Source organism: Ranitomeya variabilis, chromosome 2, assembly GCF_051348905.1.
Source record: "Ranitomeya variabilis isolate aRanVar5 chromosome 2, aRanVar5.hap1, whole genome shotgun sequence".
In the NCBI taxonomy this organism is placed as follows: Eukaryota; Metazoa; Chordata; class Amphibia; order Anura; family Dendrobatidae; genus Ranitomeya; species Ranitomeya variabilis.
Genome location: NC_135233.1, coordinates 906,990,189 through 907,004,257, shown reverse-complemented (window position 1 = coordinate 907,004,257; position 14,069 = coordinate 906,990,189). Strand labels below are relative to the sequence as shown.

The 14,069-nt window shown below is 39.8% G+C and overlaps 1 protein-coding gene across 1 annotated transcript in view; it reads left to right on the top strand.

The window, feature by feature from the left end:
- Window positions 1-14,069, top strand: part of FNDC3B (fibronectin type III domain containing 3B) — a 489,123-nt gene that overhangs the window by 419,998 nt on the left and 55,056 nt on the right. The window contains exon 23 of the mRNA XM_077290528.1: window positions 8,471-8,683. Within this exon, the coding sequence (XP_077146643.1) occupies window positions 8,471-8,683 (213 nt within the window). The remainder of the gene's footprint in view (window positions 1-8,470; window positions 8,684-14,069) is intronic.

Here is a 14,069-nt window from a genome sequence, read left to right as displayed (position 1 = left end):
GGAGGGGGCTCCCTGCGGGCTTCCCTGAGACCCCCGGAGCAACGCGATGTGATCGCGTTGCTCCGAGGGTCTCCTACCTCCCTCCTCGCCGCGGGTCCCGGATCCAAGATGGCCGCGGCATCCGGGTCCTGCAGGGAGGGAGGTGGCTTACCGAGTGTCTGCTCAGAGCAGACACTTGGTAAGCCTGCAGCCCTGCACAGCAGATCGCAGATCTGGCAGAGTGCTGTGCACACTGCCAGATCAATGATCTGTGATGTCCCCCCATGGGACAAAGTAAAAAAGTAAAAAAAAATTCCCCACATGTGTGTAAAAAAAAAATTAAAAAAATATCCTAAATAAAGAAAAAAAATATATATTATTCCCATAAATACATTTCTTTAGCTAAATAAAATAAAAAAAACAATAAAAGTACACATATTTAGTATCTCCGCGTCCGTAACGACCCAACCTATAAAACTGCCCCACTAGTTAACCCCTTCAGTAAACACCGTAAGAAAAGAGTCAAAAAACAACGCTTTGTTATCATACCGCCAAACAAAAAGTGGAATAACACGCGATCAAAAAGACTGATATAAATAACCATGGTACCGCTGAAAACGTCATCTTGTCCCGCAAAAAACGAGCCGCCAAACAGCATCATCAGCAAAAAAGTAAAAGTTATAGTCCTGAGAATAAAGCAAAATAATTTTTTTTTCTATAAAATAGTTTTTATCGTATAAAAGCGCCAAAACATAAAAAAAATGATATAAATGAGATCGCTGTAATCGTACTTACCCGACGAATAAAACTGCTTTATCAATTTTACCAAATGCGGAACGGTATAAACGCCTCCCCCAAAAGAAATTCATGAATAGCTGGTTTTTGATCACTCTGCCTCACAAAAATCGGAATAAAAAGCGATCAAAAAATGTCACGTGTCCGAAAATGTTACCAATAAAAACATCAACTCGTCCCGCAAAAAACAAGATCTCACATGACTCTGTGGACTCAAATATGGAAAAATTACAGCTCTCCAAATGTGGTAACGCAAAAAATATTTTTTGCAATGAAAAGCGTCTTTCAGTGTGTGACAGCTGCCAATCATAAAAATCCGCTAAATAACCCGCTATAAAAGTAAATCAAACCCCCCTTCATCACCCCCTTAGTTAGGGAAAAATAAAAAAATGTATTTATTTCCATTTTCCCATTAGGGTTAGGGTTAGGGCTAGAGTTAGGACTAGAGTTAGGGCTAGGGTTAGGGTTAGGGCAAGGGTTAGGTTTGGGGTTAGGTTTGGGGCTAGGGTTGGGGCTAGGGTTAGGGCTAGGGTTAGGGCTAGGTTTGGGGCTAGGGTTAGGGCTAGGGTTGGGGCTAGGGTTAGGGTTAGGGCTAGGGTTAGGGCTAGGGTTGGGGCTAGGGTTAGGGTTAGGGCTAGGGTTGGGGCTAGGGTTAGGGCTAGTGTTACGGCTAGTGTTAGGGCTAGTGATAGGGCTAGGGTTATTGCTAGGGTTAGGGCTAGGGTTGGGGCTAGGGTTGGGGCTAGGGTTGGGGCTAGGGTTGGGGCTAGGGTTGGGGCTAGGGTTGGGGCTACAGTTAGGGTTGGGGCTAAAGATAGGGTTAGGGTTTGGATTACATTTACGGTTGGGAATAGGGTTGGGTGTGTCTGGGTTAGAGGAGTGGTTAGGGTTACTGTTGGGATTAGGGTAAGGGGTGTGTTTGGATTAGGGTTTCAGTTATAATTGGGGGGTTTCCACTGTTTAGGCACATCAGGGGCTCTCCAAACGGGACATGGCATCCGATCTGAATTCCAGCCAATTCTGCGTTGAAAAAGGAAAACCGTGCTCCTTCCCTTCAGAGCTCTCCCGTGTGCCCAAACAGGGGTTTACCCCAACATATGGGGTATCGGCGTACTCAGGACAAATTGGACATCATCTTTTGGGGTCCAATTTATCCTGCTACCCTTGGGAAAATACAAAACTGGGGGCTAAAAAATCATTTTTGTGAAAAAAAAAAAGAATTTTTATTTTCACGGCTCTGCGTTATAAACTGTAGTGAAACACTTGGGGGTTCAAAGTTCTCACAACACATCTAGATAAGTTCCTTGGGGGGTCTAGTTTCCAATATGGGGTTACTTGTGGGGGGTTTGTACTGTTTGGGTACATCAGGGGCTCTGCAAATGCAACGTGACGCCTGCAGACCAATCCATTTAAGTCTGCATTCCAAATGGCGCTCCTTCCCTTCCGAGCTCTGTCATGCGCCCAAACAGTGGTTCCCCCCCACATATGGGGTATCAGCGTACTCAGGACAAATTGGACAACAATGTTTGGGGTCCAATTTATCCTGATACCCTTGTGAAAATACAAAACTGGGGGCTAAAAATCATTTTTGTGAAAAAAAAAAAAAAATTATTTTCACGGCTCTGCGTTATAAACTGTAGTGAAACACTTGGGGGTTCAAAGCTATCAAAACACATCTAGATAAGTTTCTTAGGGGGTCTACTTTCCAAAATGGTGTCACTTGTGGGGGTTTTTAAAGTTTAGGCACATCAGGGGCTCTCCAAACGCAACATGGCATCCCATCTTAATTCTAGTCAATTTTGCATTGAAAAGTCAAATGGCGCTCCTTCCCTTCCGAGCTCTGCCCTGCGCCCAAACAATGGTTTACACCCACATATGGGGTATCAGCGTACTCAGGACAAATTGCACAACAATTTTTGGGGTCCAATTTCTTCTCTTACCCTTGGGAAAATAAAAAATTGGGGGCGAAAAGATCATTTTTGTGAAAAAATATGATTTTTTTATTTTTACGGCTCTGCATTATAAACTTCTGTGAAGCACTTGATGGGTCAAAGTGCTCACCACACATCTAGATAAGATCCTTAGGGGGTCTACTTTCCAAAATGGTGTCACTTGTGGGGGGTTTCAATGTTTAGGCACATCAGGGGCTCTCCAAAGGCAACATGGCGTCCCATCTCAATTCCAGTCAATTTTGCATTGAAAAGTCAAATGACGCTCCTTTCCTTCCGAGCTCTGCCATGCGCCCAAACAGTGGTTTACCCCCACATATGGGGTATCAGCGTACTCAGGACAAATTGTACAACAAATTTTGGGGTCTATTTTCTCCTGTTACCCTTGGTAAAATAAAACAAATTGGAGCTGAAATAAATTTTGTGTGAAAAAAAGTTAGATGTTTATTTTTATTTAAACATTCCAAAAATTCCTGTGAAACACCTGAAGGGTTAATAAACTTCTTGAAAGTGGTTTTGAGTACCTTGAGGGGTGCAGTTTTTAGAATGGTGTCACACTTGGGTATTTTCTATCATATACACCCCTCAAAATGACTTCAAATGAGATGTGGTCCCTAAAAAAAAATGGTGTTGTAAAAATGAGAAATTGCTGGTCAACTTTTAACCCTTATAACTCCGTCACCAAAAAAAATTTTGGTTCCAAAATTGTGCTGATGTAAAGTAGACATGTGGGAAATGTTACTTATTAAGTATTTTGTAAACATACAGCACAACCCCATTTCCACTGAGCCTAGAATGGGAAACCCTTCAAAATTAATGAGAACATACTGACACTGAAGTTATTAAACTCCTATGGTCACGAAGCGTTTAAATGTTTAACCACAAATCTTTATTAACATATAAAATACACACAGTTTAAAAATGCCTCACAATCACAAATAAATATATCAAAATAGAGACCAGCGAAGTTAAGCTCTATCCAGATCCAGGTACATCAAGTATTTCTTTGCATAATACGTATAATACCTATAAATATACAGCAAAAGATTGGGAAAAACTAAATACAAATTTAAAGTGACAGTGCAGACTGGATGACCAGACAGGTCCCAATAAAGTGCATTCACATCCTGCTATGGTATAAACCCTCCAGCGGATCAAAAACCCAGGTTAGTTATCCAACTGTCATTATATGTAGTGCATCAAGATTCAATCTATTCAGGTTGGGCAACCATAATATTCCTAGGATTAATAGCCTTCCGCGGCACAAAGTAGCCACCTGCACCTCACAAAAAATTCCTTGGGAACCGAATTAGATCGCAATTCAAACCCAGACTTTTATACCGTATATGTATCAAGAAAATACGTCCCAACCGTGGAGACCAATTGAAGAATACTGTCGGACATAAAACATATTACCTGGATGCTGAAGCCGTTCAAACCTCGTGGCACGCTGGGACTCTATTACCCCGACGCGCGTTTCGCACCTGCTTCTTCCTGGGGGCGTATTTTGCGTGACATATGTCTGTGATTTAAGGGCATAAAAATTCAAAGTTGGAAAATTGCGAAATTTTCAAAATTTTCGCCAAATATTCATTTTTTTACAAATAAATGCAAGTTATATCGAAGAAATTTTACCACTATCATGAAGTACAATATGTCACGAGAAAACAATGTCCGAATCGCCAAGATCCGTTGAAGCGTTCCAGAGTTATAACCTCATAAAGGGACAGTGGTCAGAATTGTAAAAATTTGCCCGGTCATTAACGTGCAAACCACCCTTGGGGATGAAGGGGTTAATGGAACCAACAAATGTAATGCTCCAGATTCTCAACTAGCTCAGCTCAAAGGAAGGTCAGGTTTATAGGTTCTCTAATCAGCCAAACTGTTTTCAGCTGTGCCAACATAATTGCACAAGGGTTTTCAAGGGTATTCTAACCATCCATTAGCCTTCTTACACAATTAGCAAACACAAAGTACCATACGAACACTGGAGTGATGGTTGTTGGAAATGGGCCTCTATACACCTATGAAGATATTAATTGGATTACAAACCAGACATTTGCAGCTAGAATAGTAATTTACCACATTAACAATGCATAAAGTGTATTTCGGAATCATTTAATGTTAGCTTCATTGGAAAAAACTGTGCTTTTTCATTAAAAAATAAGGACATTTCTAAGTGACCCTAAACTTTTGAACGGTAGTGTAAATATTGTCAAACTACTGTGTTTTCTCTTTTTAAATCCAAATGACCCTGATCAAAAGTTTACAGACCCTGGTGATTTTGGTCTGATAACATGCACAAAATTTGACACAAATGGGTTTGAATGGCTACTAAAGGTAACATACTCACCTGTGACAAATGCCAGGAAAATTGTTCGGGATGCAAAAGAAATACCCACAAATCACATCAGCTAAAATACTGGATTCTCTGAAAACTAGCAGTGTGGCGGTTTCAAGATGCACAGTAAGGAGGCACTTGAACAAAAATGGGCTGCATGGTCGAGTTGCCAGAAGTAGCCATTACTGCGCAGATGCCACAAAGTATCTCGCCTGCAATACGCAAAACAGAACAGAGACAAGCCTCAAAACTTCTGAAGCAAAGTAATTTAGAGTGATGAGACCAAAATTTAACTTTTTGGCTACAACCATAAATGTTACATTTGGAGAGAGGTCAACAAGGCCTAAGATGAACGTAACACTATACCTACTGTAGAGCACAGAATTAGATCGCTGATGTTTTGGGGATGTGTGAGCTACAAAGGCACAGGAAACTTGGTCAAAGTTGAAGGAAAGATGAACGCAGCACGTTATCAGCAAATACTGGAGGCAAATTTGCACTCCTAGGCCCAGAACCTGCGCATGGGATGTACTTGGACGTTCCAACATGACAACGATCCAAAACACAAGGCCAAGTCGACCTTTCATTGGCTACAGCAGAAAAAAAATGAAGGTTCTGCAGTGGCTATCTCAGTCTCCTGACCCCAATATCATTGAACCACTCTGGGGAAATCTCAAGCGTGCAGTTCATGCTAGACAGCCCAGGAATTTACAGGAACTGGAGGCTTTTTGCCAAGAAGAGTGGGCAGCTTTACCATCTGAGAAAATAAAGAACCTCATCTACAACTACCACAAAAGACTTCAAGCTGTCACTGATGTTAGAGGGGCCAATACACTGTATTAAGAAATGGGGTATGTGAACTTTTGATCAGGGTCATTTGGCTTTCATCTGGCAACTCGACCATGCACCCCATTTTTCTTCAAGTGCCTCCTTATTGTGCATCTTGAAACAGCCACACCGTTGGTTTTCAGAGAGTCCAGTATTTTACTGATGTTTTGTAAGTTTTGCTTTGCATCCCGAACAATTTTCCTGGTATTTGTCACAGGTGAAGATGTTACCTTTAGTAGCCATTCAAACCCATTTGTGTCACATTCTGTGTATGTTATCAGGCCAAAATCACCAGGGTATGTGAGCTTTTGATCAGGGTCATTTGGATGCTTGGGGTTGTCATTATGACTTAAAAAAAGAAAACACAATATTTTGACAAAAATGGCTTCAACCAACGACTAACCATGAGTGGAGAAACGGTTTTGGTGTTATCATTCCTATTCTCTTAAAAAAAGGCGAAGAAAGCAAAAATTCTGCTGGGGTATGTAAACTTTTTAGCACAACTGTATAGGCCATGCAATGCTTCACTGGGTCTTTAACTATCAGAAAGAGAGAAGACTTGAACTCTAGTTCCACATTGCCTTTTAGAATTTCTACTTCCAGTGGCACTAGAGTTCAAAACCTCTTCCTCTCTGATAAATCCTTTGGTGATGCATGGGGATACAATTATTTCTAATTCTTCAGAGAAAAAAAAGTACTAAAATTATTCTCAACATGGAGCCTTATTATCCCATGTATAGCAAGACCCTGGATAGCATTAAGTAAGGTTTCTGGTCTCTTGACCAAATGGAAGTGCATTCATTTGCTACAAATCTGGGGTATTGTGTAATATATAAGTTGGTTCTCATCTACTGTGTGTTTTGGACTCTCTTTTGAGGTAGGGTTAGAGCAGTTAAAGAGTTATTTATCTGGGAATGATCATATCAATTCATTCTCATGTCATCTTGTCGATGATTAATTCACTGGTGAGATATTTTTCTGGTCTAGGAGCACTGGCGACACTGTAAATAGAATTCTCATTGCCATGTTTATGTTATTAGGTCAGGAGTAGTATTTTTCATGTATTTAGGCCATATTTTAGAGTTTGGACGTTTGCTGGGTTTTAGCTGGGTTTGCTGATCTCCAGCAGTTTATGTTTAGAAAAGACACTGGGAAAATAATGAGAAGAATGTTCCAGATGAAAAAATGGCAATAAACCTATGAAACATGTTAATAAATCTCTAAGAAACAATATTGGGATCATTTCTGACAGCAATCTAATAATCAAATTGCTCATCTTCTTTTTACACTCCTACTATTATATAAAGTAATATGTACATGTGATATCACCATTTTGGTGTTTATTAAAGATGTCCCTGTGCTAATTTTCACAGAACTTTTGTAGAGGTTATGCACGTAAATGGCCTTCTTAATGTGATTTAATATGTGACATAGCGTCATATTAGAGATTCTTACTATCGAATGTAGTGCTGCATGAGAACTGTCTTGAGGCCTGGGTTGCTTACAGAAAAATATTGTTGTTGTTAGTCTAATTCCTTCACATACTGTATGTTACACTATCCAAATCAAATTAAAAGGGTTTAACCAAGTTTTGATTTTATTACCTATGGATTGAATGGGGACAACCTTCTGGATCGCTGTTGGTCTGACACCTGGGATCCACCACAATACCAAGAATGAGGATGTGTAGATCTACTTCCACTTCATTCTCTATAGCAGGGGTGTCAAACTGCATTCCTCGAGGGCCGCCAACAGGTCATGTTTTCAGGATTTCCTTGTATTGCACAGGTGATCATTTAATCACCTGCACAGAATGATTCCAGCACCTTGTGCAATGAGAAGGAAATCTTGAAAACACGCATGGTTTGAGGCCCTCGAGGAATGCAGTTTGACACCCCTGCTCTATAGGATTACCAGAAAAAGCCACGTACAGCACTCTTATCTCTGGCAGATCCTTGGAGAATGAATAGACTGGAGGTTCACATGAGATTGAGCTCTACTTATAATTTTTCAATAAAAAAGTTTCCCTTTTCATGAAATCATAGAACATTGTTTAATTCAGTTTTCTACAACCTTTTACACAAGGAAATTCTCATCTTGCATCCAAATTTGAGGGACTGAACAGAGAATTATTGTAGATCAGTTTTGCATGTGGACTCAGTATTTCTTCATCTTGTTGAAATCGTTTTATGCTAAAATATTGCCGTTTACAAAGAACATCCTCTAAACAGTTTATTATCCCTGTCCTGGGACAGTAACATTGTTTATGCGCTACATTGATTTACCATGGTATTTAGACCCTGTGAATTTCATTTTCCTGCTTGGATTATACAGACATTTCTGAACACTTACTGAACTTTTACAACAAATGGAAATATAATAGTTTTGTGATAAAAGTCCTATTACCGAATAGCTCAGTAATGGCTGCATTGGCAAGAAGATCACATTGTGCCAAAATGATTTGTTAGTGATGATAGTTTCTAAATTGGTTACAAAAACTTAAGAAAATGCCATAAAAAGGAGCTGAAAGCTGTTCCACTCCACCTTTCCTTATACTGTATTTCTTTTTCACTTCTAGAATCCGAATTCAAGCAGTAAATGAAATTGGAGCTGGACCATTGAGTGAAGCAATCAACGTAAAGACAAACCCTCTTCCCCCACTACCTCCTCGACTCGAGTGTGCAGCCGCCGGACCCCAGAGTCTGAAGTTAAAGTGGGGAGAAAGTGGAACTAAGTTTCAGGCATCGGATGATATCATCTTCATCCTTCAAATAGAAGACAAAAATAAAAGGTACATGTCCAGTGATTTTTCCACGTGTTTACTTTCATTGTTATTCCCTTGGAACATTTTGTCCTCTTGGTTTATTATAAACATCATTATGTTTGAACTTTGAGAGACTCTACTGTCCATCCTCTGGTCCATTAATCATACTCCATGTACCATGAGTTTTCCACAACAACAAAGTTTTTTTTTAATCATGTTCATATACAAGAATGAGATTTTACTTTCCATCACTTGTATTTTCCGAGAAATTCATCAGAACGGGTCCAGTTGGTTCCCTGCTGTTGTTGGCTCCGCTGTCCTGTGGCATTGAAGGGAGTCTCTAATCACAAAATGACTGTTCAAACCAAGCATTGCATCTTGTAGGGAACATAGCTCTAATAAAAATGGTAAGAATAGAGATCTTTATGGTTTGCATCCTTAAGAATAAATCTAATGTCAGACCACTACTACCGATTTCTCTATCCACTGACAACCAAAGTCTGGTGTTCTTCTAGTCTGTTCAGAGGTCTCATAAGATAGATGTTTACATTCACACCACCATGTAACAGCGCCTGTTCCTCCACATTACACAGCATACAGGGGAATAAGCCTCTGGTGCTACTTCTATAGAGCAAACCGGCATCCAAACATAGTGTAAAGTAGGAAGGATTGTTTTATTAAATATATTTTACTCACATAGACAAGTTCTGAAGACATAACATATTTAACTTGCTCGGCCGAGGGCTTTGCCCTTCTTGCTTCGGCCAGGGAATATAATATCAGATAAACAAATCCCAAAGGGTAAAACCCTGGTTTAGGCAAGCTATGTGAGACGTGATGTTTTTAGGGCTTTTAAATTACCCTAGAGCACTGTTATGTCTGTCTATGTGAGTAAATGTGTTGGATTCAATAAATCCTTCCTGTTTTACACTATGGTTGGATTTCTGTTTGTCCTATAGAAATAAAGGATTATTTCCCTGGATGCAGTGTATTCTGGAGCAGCAGGGGTTGATTCATGGTGATTTAAAGGGAATCTGTCAGCAGGTTTTTGCTACCTCATCTAAGATCAGCCTGATGCAAAGAGAAGCTGAATCCAGCATTGTATCGCTTAGATTACTGGGTGCAGCCATTCTCACACTGTCAGAGCTTTTACATTTAGCAATGAAGCAGTGCTGAGAAAGCTAACCCCACCCACATCAGTCCATAGACAGTGTGCTGTCTATCACATAGGGTGTGTTGCTGTACCAGGAAGTCCCAGCAATGATAAGCTCCTGGTGCTAAAAGTCATTGCAGGCAAACAAAACCATGGAGCTTGATAAGAAAGGCATCACTGAAATCTGTGTTTTAACCCCTGCATGCTGTCTTCAGATTACATAGCAAAAACCTGGTGATTCCCTATAAAAGGAGACCTGTATGTTATGAGAACTCTGTACAGACTACAAGACACCTGACTGGTCGTCAGGGGATATGGGAATCTGAATGATGTGTTTTGAGCAGCCTAACATTCTAATAAAATCTTGCCTATACTGTTCAAATTTGTTAATGTATTTGCCAGTAATTCTTTTATCAAATATGGTGCTTTGCGTACACTGGCATGATCAAGCATTTCAGTGTACCGTTTCATCTGTCTCAGACCTTCTGTGGCTCCTAGAAAGCCATAGCGGTCTTTCAATGAATAAGATGTTGGGTATGGATGGAAAGCGGTAAGAAGGTGCACTAACTTCTTGTCCATGCCCAGGTTTCACAGAGCACCTCATTAGCATATTTGATTAAAACTAATAATTTCTGGCAAACGCAACAATGGATTTTAACATAGCAGGTGCGATTTTATTAGGCCTATATCCCTATAAGGTGTTGTGCTTGGTTTGAAAAGTCATTTCTCACTGACAGACTCCCATGAAGTTCTAGATAGGCCAGTCTTGCAGCGCAGCCTTGCATCTACTTTCTACCAATTTTGTCCGGCCCATTTTGGGGGCTTTTGTGTGAAGTCATGTACAATTTGCCTTTTGTTCTATTTTTTTGTGGTGTTCCAATACACACAAAGGAAATTAAACATGTGTATAAAAAACATGTTTAATTGCAATAATTTTCTGGCAGAAATATTTCATTTTCTGGAACAATTTTAAGGGTGCCAAAACTTTCGGCAATGACAGGGTATATACACATTCTTCCTTTTGGTAGAAATCCATCCTGGACACGTGATGATCTGTGTGATCAAGTCCTGGCTTGTTAAAATACATAGCTCTGATACGCATAATGTAACGGTAATCTGTACCTGAACGTTCATCACATGACCTATCCTCAACCAATTTCCATTCACTGATGACAAGTAGAGAACTTGAAAATTCTGAAGACTGATACAGAATAAAACAGTATATCAGAAAGTTCTAAAAATTTGTCTTCAGACAATGCACTTTCTTTGCTGGAAATGAAGTCCCTGCAAGAAATCTGTATTTCATAATCTTCCCCATTTTATGGCTGCAATATGAGCAACAGATTTAAGGGTAATTATTAATAATGATATCATTTAAATAGATAATTTATAGATCATATATAAATCACTCTTGGAAAGCCCTTTGAAAAGTGTGTACAACCAACCTACATCTGCCCATATGTTATCAATATGGGAACGTTGCCTATCAAGACTCCTTGCCATAAAGCCTTCACATCGCAAATTAAAATACCATTGACTTAATTGTTGAGGCTGGTTTATTGATGCAAGGATACCACAGTTTCCGATAGCTATTGGCCACGTTGATACTCTTGAGTTAAGGAAATGTCTTTTTAATTACTGATCAGTGGTCTTTATCATGAGTGTGTCATTAGCACCTACTGCTCAGCCCAGATGACCAGGTAAAGTGTCTGATAAGATACTGATTGTTACATCGCCTTAAGTAGAAAGTGATCAGAAAGAATACAGTAAAGAACAATCCTTTTATTATTATTATTATTTATTTATATAGCACCATTAATTCCATGGTGCTGTACATGAGAAAGGGGTTACATACAGAGTTATAGATATCGTTTACAGTAAACAAGTTTACAGTGACACACTGGTACAGAGGGGAGAGGACCCTGTCCTTGCGGACTTACATTCTATTATTTAATTTCTCAAAAACATTAAAACATACATTCACTTGTGTATTAGGAATGATGTCTGCAGCAATCCGAGGATCTTTTCACATCCCTGTTCACGTTTCTTTCTTCTCTCAAAAGAGCAGAAAAAAGTAAAAGACGGAAAACGTGATGAATAAAGTTATATATATCGGCACTGCCCAACCAACTTAACTAATGAAAAATGTTTTTTTGGGTTCTATCATGGCATCCGTCATTAGAGACGCTTGTTGTGACCGAAACTGTAAAGGAAGTTCCAGAAAACACCTTCAATATAACTGTGAACAATGTGACAATCTGCCATTGTTATTGTACATCAGTTTTACATATACTGTATATTTAATAGGAAACTTGCCTTTTGTTCTACATATCAAAGGAAACATTTTTATGACATGTTGTTGAACATAGCAAACACTTTATTTTCCTTTCTTTTTTTGTGTTATTCTCACATATTATGCTTTATGCCGCGTTCCAAATTATTATGCAAATGCTATTTTGCTCTGGTTTTCCTTAAATGGTTAATATAAATGAGTCAGTATGATGTTGAAATCCTCAACCATCAGAGTATAAATCACATTTTATTTGACAAACCTCCAATTATAAGTGTTTCTTTTAAACTATAAAAACCTCAAATACACTGTTTCAAATTATTATGCACAATAACGTTTCCAAGCATTTTATAGGTTGTAAAAAAAAACTAAAATGATCATTTGTTGAATTTGCAGCATTAAGAGCTAATAGTTACTGAAGTCCAAAGCATTTTTTCAATCAAAAACCTAACAGGCCAAGTTACATGTTAAAACCCTGCTTTGATGCCACCTTCACAATTCTTGCATCTATTGAACTTGTGATTTTTTAAGTAGTTTCTGCTTGAGTTTCTTTGCACGATGCAAGAATTACCTAATTACCTCTGAGATGCTGTTTTGATGTGATCTGCCTCCCACCCTCACAGATGTGTTTATTGAGGATAGTCCAAAGGTTCTCAAAAGGGTTGAGGTCAGGGGAGGATGGTAGCCACCCCATAAGTTCCTTTCCTTTTATGCCCATGGCAGCCAATCATTCAGAGATAGTCTTTGCAGCATTATCGCGCATGGAAGGTGATGGTGCATTGTCATGCATGAAGATGATTTTGCTACAGATAGCACAGTTCTTTTTGTACCATGGATGAAAGTGGTCAGTCAGAAATTGTATATACTTTGCCGCAGACATTTTCAGACATTCATAGCCTTCCAGGTCTCTCCCCATGATTCCTCCTCAAAATTTGACTCTGCCACCACCTTGCTGACTTAACAGCCTTGTTGGGTCATGGGGGCAATCCACTACTTCATCCACCTGTACAATTCAGGGTTTTATGGTGCTCATCAGTAAACAAGACTGTTTTAATACTATTCGGCAGCAGAGCGATCCTTTTTCTTTCCCATATTGCTTGAAACCAGTGGCCTGCTTAATAATGTGGAACGTCCTTCTTAGGCTAGGTTCACATTGTGTTAGGGCAATCCGTTTAGCGCTAGCGGATTGCGCTAACGCAATGTTTATTTAGGGGCCGGGAAAGGGGTCGCATTAACGTCCCCGCTCTCGCAGATCCCCGATCTGCGAGAGCGGGGAACGGACCTCGGACGCGCCGCGGACGCTGCAAGCAGCGTCCGAGGTGCGCCGCAGAGGAACGGCACATCGCTAGCGCGAGCCGAAAAAGGCACGCGCTAGCGGGAAACTTCACATTGCTGTCAATGGGTGCGCTAACGGACCCGTTGCACGGCGTTATTTGTGACATTTTCGCCGTGCAACACTGTCCGTTAGCGTGCACACATTAACACAATGTGAACCTAGCCTTAAGTAGTTTTCCTTTAATTGGGCTCACCTGACAAACTAATTATCACAAGAGTTTGAAATTGATTTGAGACACAACACCATCCATTGAGTTTATTTGGAAAACAAAAAAATGACATCTTTACGGCACTTTATCCAATTTGTATAATAATTTGGAATGTGGTGTATATTATCTTAATCATTCACCCCCAAAATTGAAGTAATATTCCAGTGATCTTTCCATTCACTGTGAAATTTCTCCAATCTGTACAAAACAAAGAATAAACATACAAGCTTCATACAGACGCAAGGATCTGTACATCCTATATTTCAATACTTCCAGAGTGAGAGGCAAAGCTGCACCATGTCTTTTATGGTGACACAACTAAAGAGGTTTGCTTCCATTCCTAAACTTGAAACTGATCCACCAGGAGCAATTCTCCTTGAAAATGGATGGAGTAGGTAGCAACAGAAGATTGTAGAGTGTGGCAGT